At 55.1% G+C, this 27523-nt stretch overlaps 1 protein-coding gene across 1 annotated transcript; it reads right to left on the bottom strand.

Moving 5' to 3' along the window:
* Positions 1-263: 263 nt before the first annotated feature.
* On the bottom strand, positions 264-27523 carry GPA33 (glycoprotein A33). The gene is made up of 7 exons (XM_073221562.1): positions 27243-27523; positions 17423-17577; positions 13751-13967; positions 5767-5919; positions 1575-1694; positions 1281-1401; positions 264-1056 (listed from the first exon to the last, which is right to left on the bottom strand). The coding sequence occupies exons 1-7, from the start codon at positions 27271-27273 to the stop codon at positions 930-932; spliced, it is 924 nt and encodes a 307-aa protein (XP_073077663.1). The 5' UTR covers positions 27274-27523; the 3' UTR covers positions 264-929.

Below are 27523 nucleotides of genomic sequence, written 5' to 3'. Positions count from 1 at the left end.
ACCACTGCCAGGCCCACCGTGGCCCTCCTGACACCGCGGGCCCTGGAATACACCCCCACCACCAGGGAGGGCCCTGTCCCGTCCCCAGCAGCCCCTGGAGGTGGGGCCCGAGCTGCTGGGCCTCAGGCGGGGCGACCCCCAGGTTCTGACCCTTGCTCCCCTCACGTGCCTCTCCTGGACGCAGACGAGGCCCATGGTAAGTAGACACAAACCCGCAAGAAACGAGCTCTACCTCGGCTTCAACAAAATCCACATCAAAGAAAGAATTTCCACTGACAATTTTATTATTGCTGATGGCATTCTGAATGAAGCAAAAAATTTAACAAAATATATAAAATACTTACTTTTAAAAAGTTATACATGGATCATAGATTTATCCCCATTGCTTTTCTGATCATCCAGAAAAGACGGTGATGTTAAACAGTGAACCGGGCAGGCCCAGCCAGGGGGCCGGGGGACCGAGGCAGCCTCCACGCCTGAGCTCCTATGCGGGGATGAATGGTGCGCCAGCAGTGCGGGGGCTGGAGAGCGGCGCCGTGGCCCCAACCTGCAGGGCAGAGCCAGTGCCCAGCCAGGAAGGGCCGGGCCGGGCCGGGGTCAGGGGCCAGGAAGCCGGCGACGGCATGCCAGTTATTCTGGCCCGGAGAGAGTCCCACGACACGAGAATCCCGGGCCCGCTGCAGACAAGCTGCCTGAACCTCCTGCCCGCAGCGGGTGGCCGCTGGGCAGCTCCAGGGTGAAGGCCGGGTGGCTCCCAGGTAGCGGCGCCCGGCAGGCAGTCCCGAGTGACATCCCCCTAGCCGGACCACGCCAAGCCCTCCAGCCCTTTCTGTGTCGGTGTCCCCCCCAGTGAGTGGAGAGGAGGGTCGGGAAAATGGGACTGGGGGCGCTGAGGGGGCAGGAGGCTGGGGAGGAGCCCCAGGCGGCTGTCACCGGCCGGCGCGGTCAGGGGACTGGCGCCCGGTGCTCCTGCGGTCCTCGGAGCCGTAGTCCTCGTCGTGCCCCCCGGGAAGCTCTCTCAGCTGCTCTGGGGGCTCCCGGTAGGCGGCCCGGTCCCTGCGGGGAGAAGGGGACAATCAGGTGGCCTGCCGTCGGCGCCCGGGCAGGAGGGGCACCAGCTCAGGGCGTCGGGGCACAGGCCGGCTCCGCCAGGAGGGAGGGACAGCCGGGGACAGGGCGCCACGTGGCCCAGGCGAGCCCGACGGCAGCCCACCCGCCTGCGGGGCCCACGCGAGGGCAGGGCAGCCCCCCGGGCCCCTTCCCGCGCCCGCGCCACTCACGGCCTCGCGTCCTCGGCCTCGGCCTTCCTGCAGCAGCAGCAGTAGACGCCGACGCCCACGAGGATGAGGGCCGCCACCAGGCCGCCCGCCAGGCCCGCGTACAGGGCCACGTTCATGGAGGCTGCGCGAGAGGGTGGGGCGCGCCCAGGCTGCGGCTCAGGATGCGGGCCGGCCGGCCGAGGCCTCCCCGCCCACCCGCTGGCGCGCCGCTCCCAGTGCACGTCCCGGGGGGCCTTGCCCGGACAGCCAACCACCCGGCCTCCCGCCTCACTCCCGCCCCGCGACCCCTCTTACGAGGTCTGACCGCCACCGTGATGTTGCAGGACGCGGCCGCCACCCTGTTGCTCGCGGTGCAGATGTAGTAGCCCGACATGTCCGTGGAGATGTTCCTCAGAGAGAAGGTCTGCCCTGAGGCTGGGGAGGGGGAGACCCCAGGGTGAGGGTGGGGCGCGGCGGCAGGGCGGGAGCAGCTGGGAGTTCGGAGGCCTGGTTCCCGGGCGGAGCCCAGCGCTGAGCCCGCCTGGGCCTCACGGGCACCGGGGGAAGCACCCACGTCCCGCTGCATGGCGACCGGACCGGGCAGCACGTGCGGTCCTGAAACGCTCAGATGCATCAGGCACCCTGGGTGCGAAGCCCGGTCCTGACACTGATTCTGTGACTTGGGCAAGTGACTTAGCTTCCCCGAACCTCAGTATCTTTATTAAGAGAAGAAAATGCTGATCGCACCTGCCTCCGAGGGTGAGTGAGCATAACATGAAGTACCGACCGATATAAGCCCACAGCAGAACGCCTGACCTTCAGTAAGTGCTCAGGGAGCAAAATATACATTGTGTATTACATGCAAATGCTTTATACTTGGAGGATATGATTATAACCACTTTCGTGATCATCAGAAACCGAGTCCCTTGGCTGGGACTCAGGAGGCTTCAGAACCCCAGGCCTCTGGACCAGATTTCCCTGCCGTGGGTGGCGTGTGGCTGCGCATCCGGCCCGGGGTCTGGACTAGGCTCTTCCCTTCATCTTCCACCCCTGAGTGAGCCGTCAGCCGCCTCATCTGCAAGTGGGAGGCCAAGCCCGCCGTCCCTCTGAATCCAGGGGACAGTCCCATCGCCCTCACGAGAAACCTTCCTGCTACATCATGACCCCAGGTCTTCACCTTGAAGGAGAGAGCTTTATGCTTGGGCGCATGCACAGGCTCTGTCCCCAGCGATGCTCTGTCCTAACTGCTATTTGAGGAAAGAGGCAGAGAACTTTGTCCTACTTGCTGCAGAGCCAGGCTTCATGGTCTCTGCTGCCACCAGGTGGTCACGCTCCCTCCCGAGGAGCAGGTCTCAGTTGCAAATGGGAACCAGACGCTGGCCTATAATCTTCAGGAACAAGTCAGGGCTTGTTAACGTGGTCACAGGCTCTCCTCTGGCCCGGGCAGTCACCCCAACTTGGTTTCTTTTCGGTTCCCCCCATGTCCAGCCCTCCCTCGGCCCCATGTTGGAAGACTGTTCCTCAGTGTCGATTTTCCCTGTCTGGATGTGCAACTCACTACACTTCCTCAGATATGTTGTCCTTTGATTTTTTTCCAACAATCTTACGGTAGCTGGTATAATATTTCAATCTGAAATGTCACAGAGGACGCTTAAAGAAACCAAGCAACTTGCCCAAGGTCAAAAAATTAAGAAATGACAAAGCGCCACAGATTTCCTGCCTTCGGTCTAGAAGTCCTTGGAGCAGTTACCTTCTTTTTTAAAAAATTACATCATTAAAAAAAGGAACGTATGCTCATTGTAAGAACTAATAAGTGATATAAAACTATTGTTTCAATTCAGTTCAATCCAGAGAATCTTTAGACGCTGATCACGTCAGCCCTAAACAAGATGAAGAGGTTCCCTGTGCTCCTGGCAGTCCGTCTACCAGGGAGTTCATACCAGTGGGATCTAATTTCATCGGAAGGGTCAGGGAAAGCCTCTCGAAAGAACAGAATATAATAAACACCATCCATAACCTCACTGGCTAGAAACAGAGGCTGGTGATCTGAATTATTTTCTTCTAATCGTTTACCATGTACTTTCTGCAGATTCTTCCTATGGAAGCCAGGGCACCGTTCTGTGGATGCCCCTTCTCTGTAAGACGCTAACCCTTCTATTCTAGACCCATCCCTCAGTGTGTTTTCTGGAATATTGCTCACGTATGATATTAATATATGGTACTGAAAAAGGGGTCCATGACCAGAACCAGCTTAGAAATCATTGGGTTAAATAAGATTTTTAACGACAGGATTCTCAGAACTCCCAATATGCTAATGAGCACTGACCATCTCTAACAGGGGGTTATGGTATTAATGGCCTCATTTCCTAAATTAATTGGATTTTTTTTAACTGTCAAGAGGCATCTTGAAGGAAGATACTTTGGGAAATGATCCGTGACCCCGGACACACTCAGGGGATGTATAGCCTTATCAGAGTCCCTCTGCTTTAGGGTGTGAAACAGCTGTGTGTGAGGTGTACATAGCACACCGCAGGCAAGCAGGTGGAACACTCCAGATTGGCCCAGAACCTTTCCAGTTATCAGAGCCCCGCTGTGGGCTCCTGGCCATGTTCAGGGCAGGGGAACATGTGGCTTCCTCCCAGAGTCAGCACTGTCCTTCCACAGTGGACGGATGCCCTTTGTGATCCTCCTCAGAAGGTGCCTGTGTCTCCTGAGCTCCTGGCAGCCCCTTCACGCTCTCACGGCTGCTTCCCCAGAGCAGCATCTCCCATCCTTCCCGCACACGGGCTTCCTACCCTGTAGCCACACTGAACACGGTCCTCCACGCCTAGCCGACTCATCCTTAAGGGTCCAGCTCACATAACAGCTGGGAATACCTAGCACTAATCAGGTGCTTACTATTAACCAGGCACCTGTCTGTTTACATGTACTTTCATTTTATCTTTGCAACCACCTTATGAAGTACATACTAGTTTTAGGCCCATTGTTTGGGTGTGTAAAAACTAAGGCACAGAGTTTAAGCTAACTTGCTAAGGCTACACAGCTAACAAGTGGCAGGGCCAGAATCCAAGCGCACATCACGCTCTTGGACCCCACGCTGTATAGCCGGCTCAAGGCTCCCTCCTTGGAGAAACCTTTTTGATCCCCTTATGTATTCCCTGGGTTACACCACCACAGGGTATAAAATGACTGTAGCATTCACCACTTTGCAGCCTTCAGCTTTGGGGTCCCCGCACACACTGTGCTGGAAGGAAGCTTAGGCCAGCCCATGTCTACGGCAGACCTTGGTCACCTCTGGGGCAGCCACTGGCTCATTCACAGGCCAGAGACTGGAGGCCGTAGAGTCAGAGAGCTGCCAGGTGGTTTCAACAGAAATTCCTGTCATACTCAATTAAAATTTGCCAGCCAGAAATATGTAAACAAAAGTGGAAGCTTATCGAAACCCACATTCCACCTGTTTCACATTCGGTGGAGCAGGTTGTACTGATGTTCTTTTAACAAGTTCTTGTTTTGCCTCCAAATGAGTGAAGCGGGTAGAAGAGCAAAGTTCATCCTGGTTTGAGCGAAGCCTGGGTCTGTGCACTGACGCGGCGGCTCCCTGGGCCTGGGGGCGCGTCGCTCCCCTCCCGTCTTCTCAGAGCCCCTGTCTCCACCACCACGCCTGCCTGTCCACTCACGCTGAACTGGAAGACCTGCCGGGAGTGACGCCAACAGGCCCCTTTCAGGCCTTGTCTGTCTGGCGTCTGGGAAGGCTGGGTGCCGCTGGCCTGGCCGGGTGGGCCCTCGGGCCCAGGGGCTCCACCAGCGCATCTCCCACCGTTTGGCCCCAAGGTAATGACCATAGGCTATTATACAGGATGGTTTTTGCTCAGTTTGTTTCCTGACTGTAGGGCCAAATACTAAGCTTCCCAGTACAAAACAGTATCTTGGCACTGTCGGCTGAACCTACCGCCTCTTCCCTGAGCATGGGGGACCCTGACAGCAGACCTGGTCCCGCAGTGTGTCTGGGGAGGTGGGGTTCAGAGGGGACTGAGATGGACAGGCCTGGGTGGGGAATGGGGATGGGAAATCCCACCCTTGGGTGGAGCTAGCGTAGGACTCCGTGCGTGCTTTATACGTATATGCTGTAGACGTGCATAGTGTTTGCAAATATATACTTTAGGACAGACTCCTAATTCAGACCGAAATCCCGCCCGGATTCAATTTGCAGTTGATCACCGCCACATGCTCTCCCAAGGAGCTGAGTCACGGGGAATGAGGAGGGCAGGTGGGCATTTATTTGTGCTTCCACTACTTGCTTCACCTGAAACACTTTCCTTTCTCACAACCGCTGAGGTGGATGTTATCAGGAGAAAATGGAGCTTCAAGGGATGATCCGGGATATCACAGGGCCACTGCGGGGTGGGGCAGAGGGCAGCCTTCCGGGGGACCTGATTGGTCAGCCCACCTGGCAACCCCAGGCAATCAGCTGGCCTGGCGTGGGGCCGCCTTCCCGCTGCCCGGTTACCTGGGGGAGCGGGCCGCTCGCGGTGCAGGATGTCGTAGCTCTTCCAGTTGTATTGAGGGGCCGGGGAGCCCTCCTCTGACTGGCAGATCAGCTGGATGTCGTTCCCAATCACCGTGTCCCCCTCGATGCGGCAGTCTGGTTTGGAGGGTGGCACTGTGTAGGAAAGACAGCAAACACCAGGCATGAACCAGGTGGGGCCGGTGATGACCTACCTCCCATCCCGAGCGCGCACGCATCCTGCCTTTATTCATGGGAGTTCACAGCCCAGCGGCGAGAACGCTGGAAGATGAGTCCACCCTGAAGTATCCTCTCGGGGGCCTGTCACCGTCCCGGAGAAGGGGCCTGCACAGTGGGAAGCATCCTGAAAGCCGGTTCCGAGTCGTTGCCATTATAAACGATGGGGGTACTGAGGCCCAGAGAGGAGACTTGGCCAGGGTCCTGGCAGGGCTGCGGCCTAACCCGCCCCATGGCTGTGACAGGTCCAGGGTTCCTCTCCACCCACTGGCGCTCCCTCTGACAGACACTCATCTGCCCGGTTTTAGGGTAATCCTTCGGTCCCTCAGTGTCCCCACCTGTAAGGTGAGGGGACAGCAGGCTCCTTCTGGGAAGGACCACAGGGTAACAGACTTCTGGGGCCGCGTTATGGTCTGTCACTGCGCTGCTTTTGTTTTGACACTTTAGAAACGTAAGATCTTTCTTGGCATGGGGCCATATACCCACAGGCTGCAGGGTGGATTTGCCAGGGTTTGCCTGCCCCGGGGTTCAGCGAAGCCCCATTTTCTAAAGAGCCTGCGTCCAGCTTCTTAGGAGTGTCCCCTTTAGTGTATCCACTTCCTGTGCTGTGTGTATAGGATGCGGTTGCCCTGAGCGACTGGGTGAGGGGAGAGACCCCAGGCAGCATCAAGGTTTCCCACCGGGTGGGAATGAGGACCGAAGGGATGGGAGGGGACAGGGCAGGGATAAGGAAAGGCAAGCCCACAGAAAGGGGGTCCAAAATTGAACAGGGCCCCCCTCAAATCACAGTGGGGCCTGGTGACGGCTGAACCTGATCCCCCAGAATTCCTGAGGACTTTCCCTGGGCACTGTTAACATAGCACCGTGTACAGTGGTACACTATGCATGTTCCTGGGTACCTACTGCATGCCTGACACTGTTGAGTACTGGGATGACACGCTGAGTCCCTGTGTTCAAGGAGTCAAAGGGCAAGTCTCTGGACAGGCAGGGGGCAAGGCTGCTAGGACCGGGTGGGAGGGGGCACGAGCAGGGGACCCTGACCCCGCACAGCCTGGGCTGTGACCTGAGGAACAGTGAGCGTGAATGAGACGGATAATGGAGGTGGCGGTGGTCAAAGAAAGAGAGGTGAGGGCACTCCAGGCAGAGGGAACGGCATGTGCAGAGGCTCTGAGGCAAGGTGGAGCTCAAGGGCGTATGCCTGAGGCTTCAGGCAGCGTCCTCTGGAGTGAGAAGGGGGAGGGCACACAGTGTGAATCCCCCGGGGCGGGCCTGTCCCCTCCAGGTCTTCCTTATATGCCCCTTGGATGGTCTACTGGTCCCAGCAAATCGTGCTGCGCATTCCACAATCCCGCCTGCACAGGAGCATGGCCCCCGACATGGCCCCGGAGCACGGAGGGGCATCTCCAGTCTCTGCCTGCACCCAGCCTCGCTGGGGGGAGGCTATCTGGGATGCACCGCTTCCCTCTGGCCCAGCAGCCAGCAGTATTTCCCCTTGGAAAAGACGGGTGTTGGTGGGTGTGCCCCGTAATCCCCCCTGTTTTATGGAGGGCCAGCCAGGTGTGGGTTAGCACAGGGCAAAGTAGAGTCATTCCCCACAGCCACCCCCAGTTGGACAATCCCTGACCCTAAGAGGCCCAGGGTGCAAAGGCGGGCGTCATCTACCCAGGCCAGGACTGAAGCAGCCTTGGTGGGGAGAGGCTGCTGCTTGTGGCCATCCTGCTGGCCAGGGAAAGCAGGTGCCCGGCGGTCAAGGGGAGGTGTACCCCCTTCTGGATCAGGGCTGCTGACCCAAGCCTTATCTCTTGAGCTCTCCAGAGGGAACGCCCCTCTCCACCCCTCAAAACTGTCACCCTTGTTTCCCAGAAGGCTAAGCCTTTACTCCAGTGAGAGGGCCGGCCTGACGTTATCATACCACCCAGGAGCCTCGGGCAGCCCGGAGTCCTAAGTGTGCGAGCCTGCAGGCGGCCTTGCGCGGACCTCGAGGTTTCCTCGAGATACAGGACAGAGCGGGAAGGGCCGGCGCCAGTGAGCGTCAGAGGCCGGACAGGTCCGAAGGCGGGCTTTGCCTCCACACCCTTTGCGAAGGGGACTTGATTCAAAGCAAACCGGTAATTCCCTCGGGAGGGGGCGGTAGGGACAACGCAAACAAGGGACCGACCGCCAGGGGCCCGGCCTTGGGAGGAAGGCCAGCTTCTTTGTCCCCGCGCCCTGAGCCTCGGGGCCCAGCGGCCTCCCGCCCCGCTCGGTCCCCACGCGCCCAGAGCCCCGGCAGGCAGCTGGGCGCGGCCAGCCCTCCGCCGCCGCGGGGAGGCCCGCGCACCCGGTGGTCCGGCTTCCCAGCCTGCTGGTCCCACCGGCCCCGAGGCCACCCGCGCCTTCGCCGGGGGCGGAGCCAGGGGCGGGGCGGGGCGCCTGGTCCCGCCCCTGCCTCCCAGAGCCACGGCGCCGCCGCAGACGCAAGGGGGCGCTAGAGGCCCGTGTCCGCGCGTGTCCGCCCGGCGCGGGGTCCCGGCAGGTGGCCGCGCGTGTGACCCACGGCGCGGGGTCCGCCTCTGCCCAGAAACTCCCCGCTCGCCTCAGTTCACTGTGAGGTCGCCCGGCCCAGTAGGCAGCCCCGCGTGATTAAAAACCTGCCTAAAAACAGCCCAGCAGCAAAACCATTCAGAAAACTTTTTTCAGAAGGGTATTTACTGGATTTCGTAACACACAGTACAAAATGACCTTCTCCTGTCCCTCCCGCCGCGCTCCGTCTCCCACCATCTCTTAAGGCAAGACATCAGTTTCACCAAATTCCATAATCTCAGATTACATTTGTATCCTTTACCTTCCCAGTTTTAACTAGTTCATCTCTTAAAATGCAGCTGGCCTGGGAGGGGAGGGGAAATCAGACTTTCACTCCTAACTGGGGGGTCCTGCTGCCTTTCCCCCAACCAGCTTGTCGCCAGAAGGAAGTGGGAACCACAGAAGGGAAGCCATAAAGCGACAAATTTCCCCAGAAAAGGACCAGGTCCAGGGAAACAAAGCGGGCGGCCAAGCAGGACAACGGGAGGCAGGGCAGTATAGAAGAGAAACAAGATGAAATGCTCACGCTCTGGCTTCGTAATATCGCTCCAAGGAGCTAATGCAAATAAAAAGAGCCACGTACACAAAACGATTGGTTGCAACACTCAGGACATAGCCTGAGTGTCCAGTCCAGGGGCAGCGGACTCCACGTGCATGGGCTGGGATGGCACGGAGTTTAGAGAACAGCAAGTTCTCAGACAGCAGGAAGGGTGATGTGGTGTGGAATGGATGGACAGAGAAAGTCCTGACCCGTTCCACTACCAATTCAGTTATGCACATTAATAAGCCCGTGGATTGGAGCTGCTGGAAGAAAACATGGAGAAATATAAAACAGTATGGGCGAATGTTTCTCTTTTTTAGTTTCCTTTTTTTTAAATGACAACTTTAAAGAAGCAAAGGATTACCAAACACAGCTATTTGTTTCTTTGTGCGTGGACTAAGGTTGCCGCGGTGGGAGGATGGGAGAGCGGAGCAGAAATGGACTCCATACTAACAGCCTCGCACTGCATGGGAGGCCTTGACCTGAGAAGCACTCTGCACACAGGCAGGCCCCGGATCAGTGGAGCCGGTAGGTAGGAAACACATCCCCGCACTCCACCTAGAAGGCAGGGCAACTGAAACGCCTGTAAAAATTCTGGATGAAGTGTGATGGACTTCATGGACTGCCTTGTCTGTGAGATAGAGGGGTGGACATGTTCCTAAAGCTCTGAAACCATCAGCATCCCCAGGGAAGCCCAGCAACAAGTGTCCACTCACTCATAGGGCAGGGGGGGTGTCTCCTAAGACCTGACAGAATCTTGGTCTATAAATGAATGAGTGATGTGTCCCAGGGGCAGGAATTCTGTGGACAAATGAGGGCGAATGGGCCCATCAGGGCTGGCACCGTTCTACACTCCAAACTTCTCTCGTTGGCTTAGGCCTAAGGAACGGTGAAACACAAATTCACCCCTGGCTACATAAAGCAATTGGCAAGCCTGTGCCTGCTGCAGAGCGCGAGAGGGCACAGTGAAAGGCTAAGCAAATCTGGAAGGTTGGGGATCGTCCCAAACTGGCATGATTGTTGGTTGGGAATGGCAGGTTTCCGTGGTGGAGCGGCCACAGGCTTGGATTCGGGCAGCCCTGCGTCCATGGAAGCCTGGACACTTCCTGGTGATCATTTACCCTCTCGGGCCTCAGTGTTCACTTCTATTAAACACTAGTGTGTGTGCTGGCTTTCACAGGTGGATGGCAGAGGTCAGACAAGATCATCTCTGCAAAGCATTGAATGAGACCCTGGCACACAGCAGGCCCTAATAAATGGTAGTTATTAGGACTATGAATTTGGTGGGACCTGTGACAACTCTCACACAGGCAAAGGTCACTGCAAGATCACGGCAGTTTCCTTTCATTGAAGACAGACCCCCTGGGGTCACAGAGCTGGGGACACAGACTGGAGATCTGGCTGTGTGGGGTGGGGGCAGTTTGGGAAGGGGGTTCCCTGCCCTGCTCTGTACAACTAAATACATGTAAAACTCCTTATTTGTTCACAGGAGGCTTGGAATACTACCATGAAAGATTCCTCGTTATTGAAGCTCATAACATCTCTTGAAGGAACACACACCATGTTCCCAGGTGAGGGGATTTAACATTGTTAAATGTTATTCCTTTACAAATTAATAGGCAAATCAAATACAATTCCAGTCAACTTCTTTTTAAGTAAGCAAAATGATTTAAAAATTAATATGGGAGAATAAATGCGTAAAAATTGACAAAAATTTTTGGAAAAGTTTAGTAACAAGATGTTACACAGCACAGATATTAATAGCCAACTGTATACTCTAAGGAAAAAAAGAAGATATCAACACTGACTGTAAACATACTACAATGAAAACCACGTGCTATTGGCATAGGAATAATCAAAAGAAAAATGAATAAAATAAGGAGCAAACAACCAGCCTGTATATGTAAGGACTTGTTATGTGACAAAAGTGGCATTCCAGCCGAACGGTAATTATTTCTGTAGTGAATACACGATGCTGATGGAACTGGCTATCCATTTGGAAGGAAACAAAGTTAGACTCTTAGCATCTTACATACAAAAATGTATGTAAGACAAAAATTCCAGATGGAATAAGGGCCTAAGGGTAAAAAAGCAAGACTGACAGATGTAAGAGAAGACTGTTTAGTTCATTTTTATAACCCAGAAAGTGGTGGTGACACCTTGAACAAGTCAAGAGACCCAACCACCATAACAAGACGACAGGCTGCAGACTGGGACTTTTCCTGTCTCGGGATTCCCACCCAGGCCTCCAGGCTGAGGGCTCTAGACGGCAGCCATCCTCTGTACCCAGGGAGGCAGGAGAAACGTCCCAGCGGCCTCCATGAGAACAGATCTCAGACTGTCAGTTGCCCCCTCCTGCCCAGCTGAGAAGGCTGGGGGGGATTTCTCTGCGGGGGGTTCTCGGGAATAGGGATCTGTGAGCATTTCTCCTCCTTCCCTGGGGGACGGGAATTTCCCCATGTCAGGCCAAGCCAGGGAGACGCCAAGTGAATCCCACAGGAGAGGGGGGGCTGGCACCTCTCACTCTCTGGCTGAGGCTCGCTGAGTGACAGAAGCCTGTGCTGTTCCTGGACGGTGATGACGGAAGGGCTTTACAGATGTCCCTGGGAGTCTGGGGGCCCCCGAGGGGCAGACTCTGCTGCCTGCCCATTGCCCAGAGCAGCTAGCTGGAGGAGGCCGGGTGGCAGGGTGGCGACAAGAAGCAGCTGAGACAAGGATGGGGACTAGCAGGCGCAGGGGTTAACGGGGTAAGGATGGGACTGATTCTGTCACGCTGAAGGGACTCTGTCCCGGGTAACTGCTGCTGGGCCAAGGGGAGCCCTAGTGGGGGACGGAGAGTCCAGCCAGGGCCGCACACACTGCCTGTGTCAGGGGAGGCCCCTGGGAACTTCTGAAGCCCCCATTCATGCACCCCACAAAAGGACCTGTGGTAGGATGTCTGCGCTGCCTGAGATTATAGGGAAGCCGCAGGGACACTGAGCAGCCGGGCTCAGGGACCAGGCCTTTTCTGTTCTCCTTTAACCCTCCCTCCCTTGGCCATGACCTCGGAGGAGCCAGGCATGGGGCTGGGATGGGGTGCACTGAGGAGCTGAGGGAACAAACCCACTGCCTGTCCCCAAGCTTCAGGGGGTCAGGCCCAAGTGAGGAGTGAGGGGGTGAAGCTTCGAAGATGTTCAAGTTTGGTATAGATTGAACTGAGTTTTTTCCCCCCGACAAATTAACAAAAGTTACAGAAATTAAAAAGATTGCTAACATTCAGTGCTTATAAGGATATGGGCAGACAGGTGTGCTCATATGATGCTCACGGCCGTGTAGGCTGCTTTGGGGAACGTAATTCGCTGTTATAAATTAGCATTTAGCAAAGGCAGCCTGTGGCCTAGAAATCTTATTTTTAAGAACCTATCCTGCAGAAATAAAGACAGCACGGTAAAAGAAGAGGCATATGGACATTAGTCCGATTCATCAAAAGTGGGAGCAGCCTGAGGATGTCCTCAGGAAGGAGCGCTTGCGTGAATCGTCTGTCCATGCGTGGAACAGAGGCTGTTAACCATAGATCCGTAGGACCTGATCAGGGGACGTGTGCGTGAGACATTAAGGAAAAGAGAGTCCCAGAGTGATCTTTATAATATGATGTCCTCTTTTTCAAGGAAAGGAAAGAAAGGGAAAGGAAAAGTGCATGTGTGTTGGGAGGATGTGCGGAGAAGCGGGGAGGGGTGTGCGTCAGTATCGCGCTGGCCGCCTCGGGGTCGGGGTGGGGAGGGGATGGCTCCTTATTCCTTATTCGGGCTCTGTTATTGACCCACCACAGTGCTTTCAAAAAGCCAGGCGGCCATTGTATGCAATTAAAAATAAAATGCTACTATGTAGTGTAAAGGGGAAATAAAGGGAAAATGATCATTGTTTGGTTTAAAGTGTTGCCCCCTGGCAGGGTGGGGCCACTTCTTCCGGACTCGGGGGAGGCTCAGACTGTCTTTCCCATATCTGACTTCGCATCAGGTGGCCCCTTACGCTGGGCCTCAGCTACAAAATGAAGATACTCGTCGATGGTTGTTCAGATCCTCCCCAAACTAAAAGCTCCAATAACAGGTTATGTGTATGAAAAGAATGTTATCCTGGGACACACTTCAGAGGCAGTGGGCCCTGACGAGTGTGCGTTCCTGGGGGCTGGGGTGGGGATAGTGGGGTGAAGGGCTTCTGCAGCCCAGCTGGTGGGCGACGGCGAAGGATGCGCTCGCGAGGAGGGGCTTGGTGCTCAGCATCAAAGTTCGGCACCCTGAGAGTCGTCCCCGTGGCCTTGAGGATTTCCCTTTCTCTCCTCTTTATAAGTTAGGTGTGCAAACGGGGAGAGTAGGCGTGGGGAAGGAGCCCGGGCTGCGCGTGGGCAGTTTCCCAGGCGCACCCCAGGATCACTGCAGATCGGCCTTGCCCTCTGCCCTGGGGAGCGTCTGCCCATCGGGGAGAACTCAAGCCATCTTTGGTTACCAGGGAAGGGGCAGTCCTACTACCCTGGGTCAGGCTGGCCGGGCACGGCCCAGCTCAGGGTTAGGCACCCTGCCTCTGGCTTGCTTCATCTGCCTGCCAGGGCGCCAGCAAATCTCCCTGGCCCAGTCTCCTCCCGCCTCCCAGGGCACGGACACAGCCACTCACCGAGGACCAGGAGGCGGACGCGTGACTTGGTGGTGCCGTCCAGGTCCGCCAGCAGGGAGACCGTGCATTCGTAGGTGCCATTGTCATCCATGGTCAGCTGGCTGATGGTGATGGAGGCGTCCGACTGCTCGGCGCTGTCCGATATGCTGACCCGGTTCTTGTAAAGGTTCCCGTAGATGTACTCCTTGTGCTGAAAGGTCCAGGTGAGCACCTTCTCCTGGGAGGAGGAAGAAATGCCACTTGCTCTCTACCCTGGTGTGGTGCTGTGCTCACCCACCCTTCCCAGGCCCAGAAGCGCTGACACACCAGCCCCTCAGAACAGTCAGCCTGTGGGGCCCTCTTATAATGTGTCTGTATCACTAATGAAAATACCGGCTGCCTAGCACAGGCAGGCAGTTCACAGCAGATGCACGTGTGGATGAAAGGGGGCTTTCTCAGACCCCAGCACTTGCGCCTCTTGTTACTTCAGGCATCTGTCTTACCCATTCCAGCCCACATCGATCCTTGTCCATCAGTCACCAGTGTTCATTATGGACCTACTATGTGCCAGGCATTGTGCTAGCAGTCACCCTTGGCTCCCAAGCCCACATAATTTATTTAACTCTCATCTTTGGAATTGATTATTCATCAATATACTCATTATTTATCAGACAGAACATGGTTAAGATCACTACTTTGGAGCCAGACTGACTCAGTTCAAATCCCAGTCCTGCCACTTGCTAGTTATATGGCCTTGAGCAAAATGCTTGACTGTCTGTGCCTCTGTTTGCTCTTCTGTAAAATGGAGATAAAACATAGTAACCCCAATGTCATAGGATTTTTGTGCGAGGGTTTAAGTATATAATACATGCAGAACAGTTGAGGCATTAGCCAGCATGGGAGGTTTCCCAGCACTGTTACGCTCAGCGCCTAACATTCCAAGATGAGTAGCTCACAATCTTCTCCCCAAGGAGAAACCTAGTGATAGGCAGCCCGATATTCCAGCAGCTTATGATTCGCTACGGGACCTCGGAAGACAGTCTGGGGACATAGTGTTGGGTCTGAGACCTGCGTATGCCCAAATCAGAAAAGGCACTCTAATCTGGAGGGAAACAGCCTGTGCCAGGGCAGGCGAGTTGGCTAATGGGGTGCAGGCCCCCTGGGCTGGATACACTTGTGCAGAGTTACACATGCTGGGTATGCATGGTAGGAACAGATATCTCAGGAAGCTTGGCTGAGTGCGACAAGGTGGGAGGCGAGGCACCTTGGGCTGTGGACCAGCCACAGAGGCTGGCCTTTCCCAGCTCAGCTCTTCTGTGACCTGCTGGCTCCACCTTGACCTTTCCTCCTAATCATGGTTATCCCAAGGCTTCTTCCCCGGGTCTCCCCCTGGGCACCCCCTCTTGCTGGGACCTGTCACAACAGTCTCCTTGAGGGCACAGATCTAATCCCTCTGCACCCCTGCCTGACCCTGAGGGGGTTGCCTCAAATCCTTTGGGAGTGAGCGATCCATCAGTCAACAAAGAACCCTAAGGACTTGTCTCAACACTCAGAGGAGGGTGAGACTGTACATCTTGTTTGCAGGACACACGTGATGGCGAAAGTTGTCCTTCTAGGATGGGCAGATGTTAGATCTATCCAGAGGTTAGGATGTTAGATGGCTCGTGTTTGCCAGCTGATGGCAGCAGCTTCCCTGTCTAGGCTTTCACCCTGAGAATCTGGAAACAGACAGGACGCATGCCCTCGACCCTTGGAGCCCTTTGGGCGACAGACAACTGGGTGTGTCAGGCCAAGATTTATTTCCCTTTCCCATCGGCCCTCCTGCCCTAGGACTTGGGTGCTGGGCCACCCTTTCTTCCTTGTCAGGAGAAAAGCTGCATGGTTTCACTGCGAGGGTTCGGGGACCTAACGCTTGCTTACCTCGGCCAGGCATGTCTGCATTCTAAAAGTGGACCTCCCTTTTAAACTTACGAATAGATGCTCCACTTACAACTACAGAAATGGGAATCTGTATTGTATATCTATAATGACAGACTTCTTTCACCTGTGAAATTGTCAAGTGTCAGTTTGAGAATGCTCTGTGTTGAAGAAACAGGTGCCTTTGTTCTTATTAGTGGAAGTTGAGATTGGCATGACATCTAATGAGAGCAATTTGGCATTATTTATCAAAATTTTAAAGTCACATCCTTTGACCCAGAAGTTGCATTTTATTAATAATTTATTATATACATATATATATATATATATATACACACACACACATATGTATCTCCAGAGACATGCATATGAAGATACTATATATATGCTTATAACGATGTGCATATATGAAGGAGTATTTGTAGCAGGAAAATATAAGAAACAAATCAAATGTCCATCATTGGTGCATACAGTATATTCATAAAATGGAATACTTAGTGCAAATGTTAAAGAGGAATGAAATGTATATAAATGTCCTGACATGAGGAAAGATCTCCACGATATGTATTGGTAAAAGAAAAAGCCGAGTACAGAGCAGTGTATATGTGGTACATGTAAACATACATATTCATGCACACATACGTACACACATATACATATATATCTGTATATACGTGGAGTTCTATAGAAGGCCCCCCAAAAAGCTGCTCAGAGTGACTGCCTTTGGTGAGGGGAATAAGGGACTGGCAGTCTCTGTGGGTCTTTGTGTGGTTAAATCTTTAGTCATGTGCACACGTATGGCACAAACGAGCCTGTCAGCAAACAGGCGCTCCTGTATTCTGCTAGGAGCAAAAAATGCCCCCCAGAAGGCATTTGCTAATGTCTATGAGAATTATAGAGGCATTTACCATTCCTGGAAGTGGATTTCCCAGGTGTACCTGTCCACACACACAGTGGCACAGGTAAAGGGCTGTCCCTGGGAGGACTGGGAATAAGCACGTGTCTGTAGTCAGGGGGCTGGTTAGGTAGTAAGAGTACCCACACAATGGACTCCTGAGTGGCTCCAAGAATGGGGTGCCCTCTACTAGTAGGAAAGCTCTGCAGGAACTACTGGTTTGTGAAACTGCAAAGGGCAGAACAGTGCCTGGAATATGCTTGCTACCTTCTCTGTACAGAAGGGGAAAATGGAGCACGCACACACACGTGAGATAGATTCACATTTTCTGACTTTGCATAAAGAGTCACTGGGAGGGTACCCCAGAAACTCAACCGATTCTCTTAGCTGAGAGTGAGAGTCAAAATACTTAACAATCATAGCGGATGCCAGCCGGCCCCAGACAGCCAGGACCGGTGAAAATCAGCCCTGCCTGGGGGCAGAGGGGTGAGGTGGGACAGGAGGGCATGGATGGGAATGAGACTTCTCAACACTCACTTTTCATACGGTTTTACTACTTTAACCATGGAATTACATTATATATTCTAAAATATAAATAAAAACAAAACACCCCAAAAGAACCCAAGCAGGAAAAGAAATCCAAAACATTATAAAATAGAAGGTGGCCTCAGGGAGAGCCTTATACTAATCCAAAGAAACCTGAGCCTGGCCAGTAGAAAGATATTGTAGGGAAGGTGACTTCTTCAAAATAAAGATGGCATAATACGGCCTCCCCTGGGCCCGACCCTCCCGGCCCAGCCTGCATGGTGCCCCTTCCCCAGGAGGTCGGGGTCAGGCGGTACTCATTCCCACGGGACCCCCAACTTCCTAAGGATGCTTACCGAATGGCTCCTCAGAAGCTTGTCCCAGTGGATGAATCCTTCTCGGTTGGGGGAGGAGGTTTGATAGGTGCACGGAAGGGTAACGCTTGCTCCCCGGGCAGCATAAAGAACGTCCTGTGGGGTTTCCACAGAGATGGCACCAGCCGCTACCCAGACTGGAAGGAAAGCGGAGGGCGGGAGGAAGGAGTGAGTGACATGGGCACAGCCACTCGCTGCCCGCAGGGCCTCTGTGGGATGCCCAGTGACACCCTCCTCCTCTGACCCCAGCTAACTCTGCAGCTGCCATGCAGCCTGGGACACCAGCCCTTCTCCTCCCAGACCGGGGTGAACATGCGCCGGGTACCTCAGTCTCCCAGTGCCTGGCCGGCAGCACCACCAAGAGGTCAAGTGCATCGGGCAGGGGCTGTGAGCCGCAGCCCCACCTCTTACCACATGTGTCAACTTTTCTCAGCCTCAGTCTTCTCACCCATAAAATAGGAGCCCTTCCCAGAGGTGCTGGGAGAATTAAACGAGACGATCTGTGCAAATACCTCGCTAGGGCCAGGCACACAGAAAGCTCTTGATAAATGTTTTCTCCATCTTTTCTGTTTTGATGCTGATTTACTCATTTATTTAACAAATATTTATAGAGCACTTAAATGTTGTAAGGAATTTAATGAATAAGATTAAATTGAGGTAAAGAGGTGGGGGATTCCCAGGAGAGTTATTCTCTGTAGATTCATCAGAAGGTAAGGAAAGGAGGGGGCCACACCTGTCTCTCATCACGTGTGCTCTTGTCCCCAGGAGACCTCGCCTCCCCTCCGAAACGAGGTGGGGCTGCTTCCTCCCCTGGCTCTGGCTGGGCCGGTCCCTACAGCGTGAGTGGCGCCGTGTGGCTTCTGAGGCCGAACCAGGCTCTGCCTGGGCTTCTCGTGGTGTTCACCCTGGGCACCCAGTCAGCACTCGGAGGGGATAAGGAAGCCACATGGAAAAACCGAATGTAGGTGCTGGGACGCACCCCAGCTGAGGCGCCTGGGGACAGCCAACACCGACTCCCAGACCTGTGGGTGAACACGCCCAGCTGCCTCGGGGCAGAGCTGGGCTGTACTGCAGAGCCTGCCCGTATGGATGACTTGTGAGCAAAATGCATACATACTGAATGTGCTGTAAGCCACTGAGCTTTGGGGTGGTTGGTGTAGCAGCAGCAGCAGTGGATTCCAGGCGGGGCAGAGCCAGGGCAAGGCGGGGAGACGGGGGGAGGCCTGGCCCAGGTGAGGAGCCGCGGACGGGGAGGGCGGAGGAGAGATGAGACGGGGCTGGAGGGGTCTCAGGCCGCCCTGGGCCTATGGAGCCTATATTTTGAACTCTTATTTTTTTTGGAAGTGGGTAGGAAGCCCTTGAAGGGATGTAAGCAGAGGCGATACACCTGACACACATTCTGAGCAGCTCGTTCTGGCTGAGGTGAGGTGAACAGAAAGAGGAGGGTGGGGGACAGGGTGGGAGCAGGGGAACGTGCACGAGGTCGTTTCACTGGTCCGGGAGCCAGCGGTGGCCTGGGCACATCGTGGGGGCAGGGGAGGAGGGAAGTGACCTGAGCTGGAATGTGCAGAGAATGTAGAGCTCATCAAAGGTCACGTCTGATGTGTCAGAGGGACAGAGTTGTCCAGGAGAGATGCAGGGTTTAGCTGAGCAGCTGGAAGGAAGGACTTGTCGCTTGCCAGGATGCTGAGGCTGGGGCGGGGCCATGGGCACGTGAAGTCGGAGATGAGTATCCGACACCCACGTGGGCTGCTGAGGGGGCAGCTGTGTGAGTCTGGTGTCCACGAGAGGCCGTTGACAGCAGGCGATGGGCAGGGTCACTGGGAGTGTGTGCACGGGGAAGACACATAGGACCCCAGTGTTTGGGGTCAGAGAAATGGGGAGGAACTGGCAAGGGAGGAGAACTGGCCCAGAGACAAGAGGGGAGCCGAGAGGCAGTGTCTCCACGTCCTGAGAGCAGGGGGCTCGCCTCCCCCGATGCCGACCATCTGTGGGGCTAGGGAACTGGGGGCCGAGGTATGCCCGGGGTGCGGCGGCCTGGGGGGCCTCGGCACAGCAGGTTCCACGGCGCCTGGGCAGAGTGGGTTGGAGAGGAAGTGGGCAGCTTTTGCCAAAAAGGGGAAAAAGAAAAGGGGCCTTGGGAGCTAACGTCTGTAAGGTCAAGAGAGGTTTGGGCTTTTAAAAAAATATATGTTTGACAATTTGAAAAATTTTTCTGACTGTGCAGCCCTCATTTACCTCCTCTGTGGGATCTCTGCCTCCCCACTTGGGGGGTGAGGCTAAAGCACCAGGTGCGACACCCAATCCAAGACTAGAAAACTGGGGAGGGGAGGGGTTCGTTTCTAGAGCCTTCCAGTGCCTCCTTTCTCTACTTCCTGGTCGGGTCTACTGGGGGCACCTCCTTCTCGGCACCCGGAACCCGCCCTCCCCGCAGCAGTGGCCGCGCCCGTCCTCTCTCCTCCTGAGCGGTTTGCCCCTGCGGCCCCACAGCCTCTCCTGCTCCCCACTCCCCTCCCCGCCCTCCTTTCTCCTCCTCAGGCTGAGCTCTGCTGACATTCCTGAGCAGCATCCGTCTGACAAGCTCATTCCCCACAGGTGCCATCACGCATGTTCAGGGATGGTTAACCTTCCCAGGGATGAACCCACTGGAAAGCAGGTGCTTTCGGAAGGAATCAAAACCCGTCACTGCAGTAGTTTGTGAAGAAGACGTTTTGAGCGCACAGCTCATCTTAGAGAAAGTGTTCGGACTCTCCCAAGTGGAGTGGATTACTGGGTCCTTGTGCCACCTGCCATCCCTGAGTCCCCGCCCCCTGGTACTTCCCTCTCACGAAAGCTTATTGCACAGTGTGGCGCAGACAGTGGAGACAGACTGCCTAGGCTGGTATCCTCACCCTCACTTTTCCTAGCTGTGTGACCTTGGACAAACTTAGTTAACTTCTCTGGGCCTCAACTTCCTCAAAGATAAAAGGAGAGCAACAGCATTATCTACCTCAAAGCTGTTGTGGAGGTTGGAAGGCTGAACGTATTTACCACGCCCAGAAGCAAGGACGGGAGCAGAAGTCTGCACTCATGTCCCCACCTCTGCTACGCTGTGTTTTCTTCAAGTTCACATCCCCAGGACTCAAGAGAGCCTAAGATGTAAGAGGCGCTCAAATAAGTGCTCTTTGACAGCAAATGAATGAGAATTTAACATAAAAAAGATGGGTAGGATTTACAGCCAGAGAAACTTGGTTGAAGCTTCTATCCCACAGATTTCTGCAAGATGCAAAACGACCCAACAGAGGACCAAGGGGCCCAGAGAGGAGAAGCCAGGTCTGCAAGGTGCCCCAGGCGCACACAAACAAGGAGGTCATTTAACGTCCCTGAGGGGGTGGGGGTGGAGACCCAGCCTGAAGCCTCAAGGATTGCTTGGAAATAATCAAGGTTTGTTAAGAAGATAATAAACTGCCTCTTGAGAGCTAACCAGAAAGTCGTACATCTAAGGAGGAGGATGAAATGCTTGCTGGAGCCGCTGTGGGAGGCATACGCAGCACATCACGGGAACCCTTGGGAAACCAGCAGCAATGCCTCCACTTAGGAAAATGCATTTGCTCAGAGCACCGGCACTCTTAGTTAGGGAGGCGGTGCTGGAAGCTGGAAGGGACCCGGCTGCCCCAGGCCAAGGGGCTCTGGCGCCCACAAAGGGCTGGTCTGAGGGCAGGGGGGAGGGAAACACGCATCTTGGTTTGTCCTGCCTGCCCGGGTGGGAATGGCCCCTGCAGGCTCTCCAACGGGCATCTAGGGCAGGAGGGCTGAGAGGCAGGGGGGGCGTTAGACTCAGTGAATGTTTCTTGAACTGTTTGTTCAACATGCGTCTCCAGGAATTTATGAAATCCCATCAATCCAATGAATTTTTCCTCAGGCCAGTTCAGTGCATGGCCCCGGGAAAATGATAGGGAAAATGATCAGAGCTGTGTTCCTGCCTCACCACCTCCAGGAGCCCGCGGGGACCTCCCCGCCCTGGCTTGCCCACCGGCTCTCCCGACCTGCCTCCGGCAGTGTGTCCCAGGCACACGCGATTCACAGGCCGATGTGGGTCAGTGCATCTGGTGCTCAGGGTGTGGCTCCACCCGTCACAGATGGCTCCCTCCTTGCAGCAGGGTCTGTGTCTCAGACTTCTCTTGAGTTGGAGAAAAAAGCTTACTGGGGAGGTGGGGCTTGAAATATGCCCCAGGGGGTTCAACTCCCTGTGTCGCACTTTGGACTATAAGGGAATGAAGCAGGATTCAGGGCTGCATGCAGGACAGTGTCCCATTTCCATGTAGCCACAGAGATAGCGCAAACTTTGAAAGAAAATACGCCACAATACAGTACTAATGACAGTTACCTCTGGATTCTGGGATTATGGTGCGACCTGGGGGTTCTTTTGTATATTTTTCCTCTAACCATTCTGCAACAGACACATGGTACTTGTGTAACCACAAAGCCATGTTGCCGCTTGTAAGTCAGGCGAGAGTGCGGAAGTGGAGAGGGGGCAGCCTACGTGTCAAGGAGCTCGCTAACAGATGGGCGAGAGCTGGCACCAGACCCGTGAGGGCTCTTGAGAAGGGTCCTGCCATCTCCTCTGGATCAAACCACGGAGAAACCTGAGCCGCTTGTAGATTACGGGGAAGGGGCTCCTAGAAAGTAAGAGAGTGAAAATAGAGAAGCTGGATGGAGTGAGACCCCAGCATGGTGGGGGCAGGAGGGCAGGAGAGGGGCAGGGCACCACCAAGGGCAGCCGTTCCCAGGTGGGTGAGCCAGGGGGTGGGGTGGGGTGGCCGGCTCTGCCCGGGGCCCTGCCCTCACCCTGCCTGCATCCCTCTGGTGACCTTCGTGACCAGTCTGAGCTTGGGTGTCTGTGTGTCGCCACGTCCTGCCCCTGCCAGGTGTTTATGGCATCCCTGATTCACCGGGGCAGGAAATGAGGAAGCAGCCGCCCAAAGGTCGCTGGGTGGCAGAGGGGAGGGAGGCACCTCAGGAAGGAGGTGGGTTCCAAGTGCGGCAGTTTGGTGGCACAGGGCAGAGAGGGCTCATCCAGGGACAGTGAGCTGGGAGGGGAGAGAAGTTCAGCGGGCAGCGAGGAGACACATGGGGCGCTGGTCTTCATCCCAGTCCCCGTCACAAAGAGACTGCCGCGCACTCGGCGCAGCCTGAGTCTCTCGTCTAAGTTGGGGAGTCATGGAGGCTGCTGGATCTGTGGGTCTGTAGGAGCTCGGACAGTTCGCGCAGGCAGAGGGGAGCGAAACTGCACGGAAGACGTGAGAAGATGGGGCCAGGGAGGCGGGAGGAGAAGCAGGAAAGCAGAGCGCTTGCAGCAGGGAGGCATCAGCAAGGCCAGGCGCTGTCAGCAGGACCAGGGCATGCCCACCAGGCAGCCCCCAGGCCTCTGGTGACCAACAGCAGGATGGCAGCAGGCTGGGTTACCAGGAAGCGCTGGGGTGGGGTCTGGAGGGCAAAGCAAGATGGGGTCATTCCTGGGCCCACCAACCACGTCTTCCCTGGAGCCTTGTTTCTCCCACTGTAGTTTCTGGACCAGCAGTGTCATCACTTGGGAGCGTGTTAGAAATGCAGATTCTCAGGCCCTGCCTGGGCCTCCTGAATCAGTCTGCATCTGCATAGGGTCCCAGGGGACTTCTATGCACATGAAGTGCAAGAATGCATGCAGCTGGACCCCCGAGCTGAGGGGAGAGTAACTCCAGGGAGAGGAAATCCCAGGGCAAAATACCTCTAAAACCAAAATCAGAGTGAGAAATAAAGTTTAAAGCTGGTTTATTGCTTACAGACTACAGTGTGGGGCCGGCTCTCTCTCCTGCTCCAGCAGAAGCAAATCAGCCCTCCCCCTCACCTCTCGTTCAGACAAGCCCTTGCGATTACCCATTGGTATGGAGATGATGTCCTCCACCCCTGAGGAGTGCTTGTTGATATGCAGGTTCACGAAAGCCAGGCGAGATATTCTGGAAATAGTACAATTTTACCCACAGCAGGGAAGCAGCCAGATGGTGCGAGCAGCAAGTCACATGCAGGGAACCAGCCTTGGTGACAGAGGAGACTGTCTGTTAAACCTGCTTTTCGGGTTCCACTGTGTAACCCTCAACCTGGCCTGACTCAGGAGTCACCACAGAACTTGTTCAAAAGCAGAACAGGGCCCAGATTCTGCCCCTCAGGATTCTGCCCTAGAAGGCCCGGAGGAGCTGGGGCATCTGTGCATTTACTCCCTCAGTGATGCCGAGGGCAGCCGGGTAACCCACCACGCCTGCCCTTTGCACGCACACGCCCCTGAGGCTGACCAATCATTATGTTCTCCCTTGTGAGGCCGGGGCTGGGACGGGGCATTTTAATCCCGAGTGCATCTCTGATGGGCAGGCAGCGTAGCTCCCAGGATGTGAGCCCTCCGGACAAATGCTGGCTTTGGACTTGTGCTCAGGCACTAGCAGGTGTTGCCCAGGCATCTGCAGTGCACTTGCGGGCTGACACCACCCTGGCTCTGGTGTGAATACTGCGCTCTCGGGGTCAAGATCCAGTGGGCTCGAGGCCACGCTCCTGTTTGATTCTCATCAGATATGCACATCTGAGGCTGAGCCCATAAACCTCACAGCCTGAGCCAGGTCACTGCCTGGAGCTTGGACATGCAAGTGACCCTGGGCTCAGACGTAGCACACTGTGACCCCAGAGAGCCTCCTGGCTTGTGAGACTGGCAGAAACTTGGACCTTCATAGGAGGCACGTAGGTGTAAGGCATTTAGGGAAAATCCTGCTGGAGATCGGGGCTCTAACAAAGACCCCTCAAGAAGGATTCTAAAATGGCTCAAGGTCAAGAGCTTGGGAACTTAATTCCCATCAAAAACCTGTCATGAATCAAGCATCCATGGGTTTACTGAAAATTTTTAGAAGGGAGAAGAGAAAAGTATACTTCCTCATCCGGTGCATTTTGGGATGACGGATTCCTTTATTGCTCTGTGCAAAACAGTACTTTTCTAAGTTTTTCTAAGGTTTCCTCTGGTTCCAGGAAGATAAAGCTTTGTTTGTGTTTTTTTTTTTATCAAGCCGTCAAAGATTTTAGTGACTCCTGGCTCAGCTGCTTAGGGACTTTTTTGCCCTCTGGTGGGTTCCTCATTATGTACCTGTTTCCTGCAGCTGTACCTGCCATCACATCAAGTCTTCCGTGGAGTCTGCTGGCTGAAAACATCCCCAGCGTGGAAGAGCCAGGGTTTTGTGCATAAGTTGGAGCATTTTCTCTAGGAGCCTTTGGGAGGGATGATAGCTTAGGGCTCCTGCACAATGATTCTGACTTCCTTGGGGCACGTCCGCCAGGCCAGAGCAATTGATTCCCAAAGTCTAGTTAATTTCCTGTAACTTATACTTGCCCGCATTAATAATAACCATGTGCATTACGTGCCAGGCATGGCTGCAAGATCTTTACATTTATAACCTCATTTGCTATCATTAGTCATAACTTTATGGGACATAAGATTGCATTTTTGCACAGGTGGAGTACCCTCTCCCTTTCACAGAATGCAGACCTGAGGTTTACCTATGTGAACAGATATGCCCCACATTAAGTTAGTTACAGAGCCGCCCCTCTCAGTGCAGTCGAGTGCCCCAGTTAGGAGTGGGTGGGTGGGAGCATCTCCCCAGCACGAAGAAGCATTTTGTCACTGACCTTGTTGAGAACTGTGGCTGATTTTTAGGCAGTTTTAGTTTGGTTTAAAATTGTCTAATGCTCTGCCTCTGTTTGTGCCCATCTACGTGAGGTATCATCTGTCCCCCCAAAGTCAGTGAGTTCTGGGACCTATGCTCGTCAGCTTGGTGTTGCTCTGCCCAGGACATCAGCAAAATCTAAGTTGTTGCTGTGCAAGTTCAGACAGAGGAAGGGAGAAGGTCAAAGTCCTGCAGGCCTTCCGGAACCCAGCTCAAGCTCCACCTCCCGCAGGAAGCCCTCCCTGACTTCCCTGCTCCTTCCCTTGGTGTCCTGTCATGAGGCCACCCAGGTGCTTTTAGGTTTGACCTTTGAAGGCCTCCATTGCTCACTTGCGCGTGGAGATGGCTATTTCTCTCCTGAGTGCTTCCACCTGACAGGCTGTGTGCCCCGAGCTGGCCACCACTGAGCCTGGCTTCCCGCCCTGCTGCTCCAGGCCCCCACTTAGTGTGAGGTGCGGAGGCGATGGTGGCAGGGCTGTGGTGCTGCTGGGCAGGCTGGGGGCGGGGAGGGAAGGGGGCCGGGGCAGAAGACGCACTGAACGTGGGTCCAAGAACTGGTTGCACTGGATGAGGTCACCCAGGGGTCAGGGGAGGAGGCAAAATTACCCGTCCAAGCGATTCAGAGTTAAGGTCACTTTCATTCTAAGCCAAATGAGCATTTTGTTTTGGGTTTTCTTCCTAAGCCATAACCTTTTCTTTTTTATTCATACACAGGTTGTAGCTGGACTACAAATGCAGGGGTGTGCACTGGGGAGACAGGCTCTGGAGAAGAGGATTGGAGGGTCACTGGCCCAGTTGGGGGGGGTTCATTTCCTTCCTGCCCTCCTCCCTTGGGGCTTGAACATCCTTCCCGTCTGGGCCTGATGGCCAAGGCAGGTCCTCATGGCTGCTGTCAGTCCAGACCCCCCCCTCCTGAGGTGCCTGTACAAACTGTGCTCAGGAAGGAGCTGTCTGGGTGGAGGAATGAACCAAGCAGTCCGTCTAACCAGCCCCTGGTCATTTGGGCCTCCTGAAGGGGCTTGAGCAGCCCGAGCTAGCCCATTTTCTCCAGGCTGCCTCCAAGCCCCGGCACAGCCCTGCCCCGGCACCAGTGGCTCCGCCACCCAAGAGCCCCAAGGCCGGGTTCTAGCAACGGGGCCAGGGGAGCCTGGGCGCCTGGGGCTTGCTCTAGGGGCTGGGCAGCAGGCTCCCATCAGGGCCCCCGGCTCTACCTCCCAGGCCTTGGGGCCCAAGCTTCCTGGCAGGCCTCTCGCCTCCTCCCAGCACATGTCAGGTCCCCGAAGCCTACAGCAGTTTCTAGATCAAAGCTGAAGGGATTGCTCACTGTGAATTACAGATGCTTCCAAAAGTTCCCCACCTCTCAACCTGCCATCCCCAGCAGCTTCCTGCCTGTGCCCAGGACCCTAATGCCACGGCCCCCTTCCGGCCTCCAGCTGTTCCCTGGCTGCCCACACGGCGCCTTTGCTCCTTAGCGTTTGACTTGGGTTTAACCTTGGGATCAGCGAACATCCGACTTCTCTTTGGTGGGGTTTCCCCATCTTCCGAGCTTTTAACGATCAGGGCCTTGGAGGCTGAAGAGCTCTGGCCTTTCTAGTGTGCGTCGGCTCTTGCTCTGGGGGTGATATTGGGAAAGTTGCATTGTTTTCTGCCTCAGTGTCCCTGAATGTGATACGCATGTTATCACTCTTGGCCTTGCCTCTCTGGTTTTAAGGCAAAGATAAAATCCCAGACAGGAACATGTCTCCCACACACACTGGCTTTTCTGAGAGAATCTTGATTTCAAATGCTTTTGCTTTGTCCCTGCTGTTTGATCTTGTGTCTGATCCTAGATCTGATTCGGGATCAGAATATGGAGTCTCGAGAATGTATGAATTCTTTATTCCAGAAACGGGCTGGAATTTTATTTACTAATGTGCAAATAAAAACCACCCTGATTCTGCTGCCGGCTGGCACCTGCTGCCTGCGCGGTGGAACATGCCATTCTGTCCAGCGGGAAGCCCTCCCTGCGGAGGCCCTGGGGACCCCGAGCACTCCGGCCCCGTCTCGCCCACTCTGGGCACTGACCAGGGCCGGGGCCGACTCACCCGCACAGAGCGTCCACAGCGCCGGCCACATCTTCCCCACTGGGCTCTTGCGTCCTCTCTGCCCCAAGCCCACCTGGTGCTGGGGGCTCCACCTGGGTCCTGGACTGGATGATGCTACAATAGCTCCGGCCTGGCCCAGCCTAGGTCCCTGCGGTTTTGCTCTTCCCGTGCCCCTGTGCGTAGCCTGTCCCCCACGGCCTGCCCCTCACCTGGACCATCAGGTGAGTTCACCTGTGGGGCTGGGTTTGTGCTCTGCCTACGCCACCAAAGGCCCCAACGGG

This window comes from Manis javanica, chromosome 14, assembly GCF_040802235.1.
Source record: "Manis javanica isolate MJ-LG chromosome 14, MJ_LKY, whole genome shotgun sequence".
Classification (NCBI taxonomy): domain Eukaryota; kingdom Metazoa; phylum Chordata; class Mammalia; order Pholidota; family Manidae; genus Manis; species Manis javanica.
Note: the sequence above shows the minus strand (reverse complement) of the source record. Positions and strands in the feature narration are given on the sequence as shown.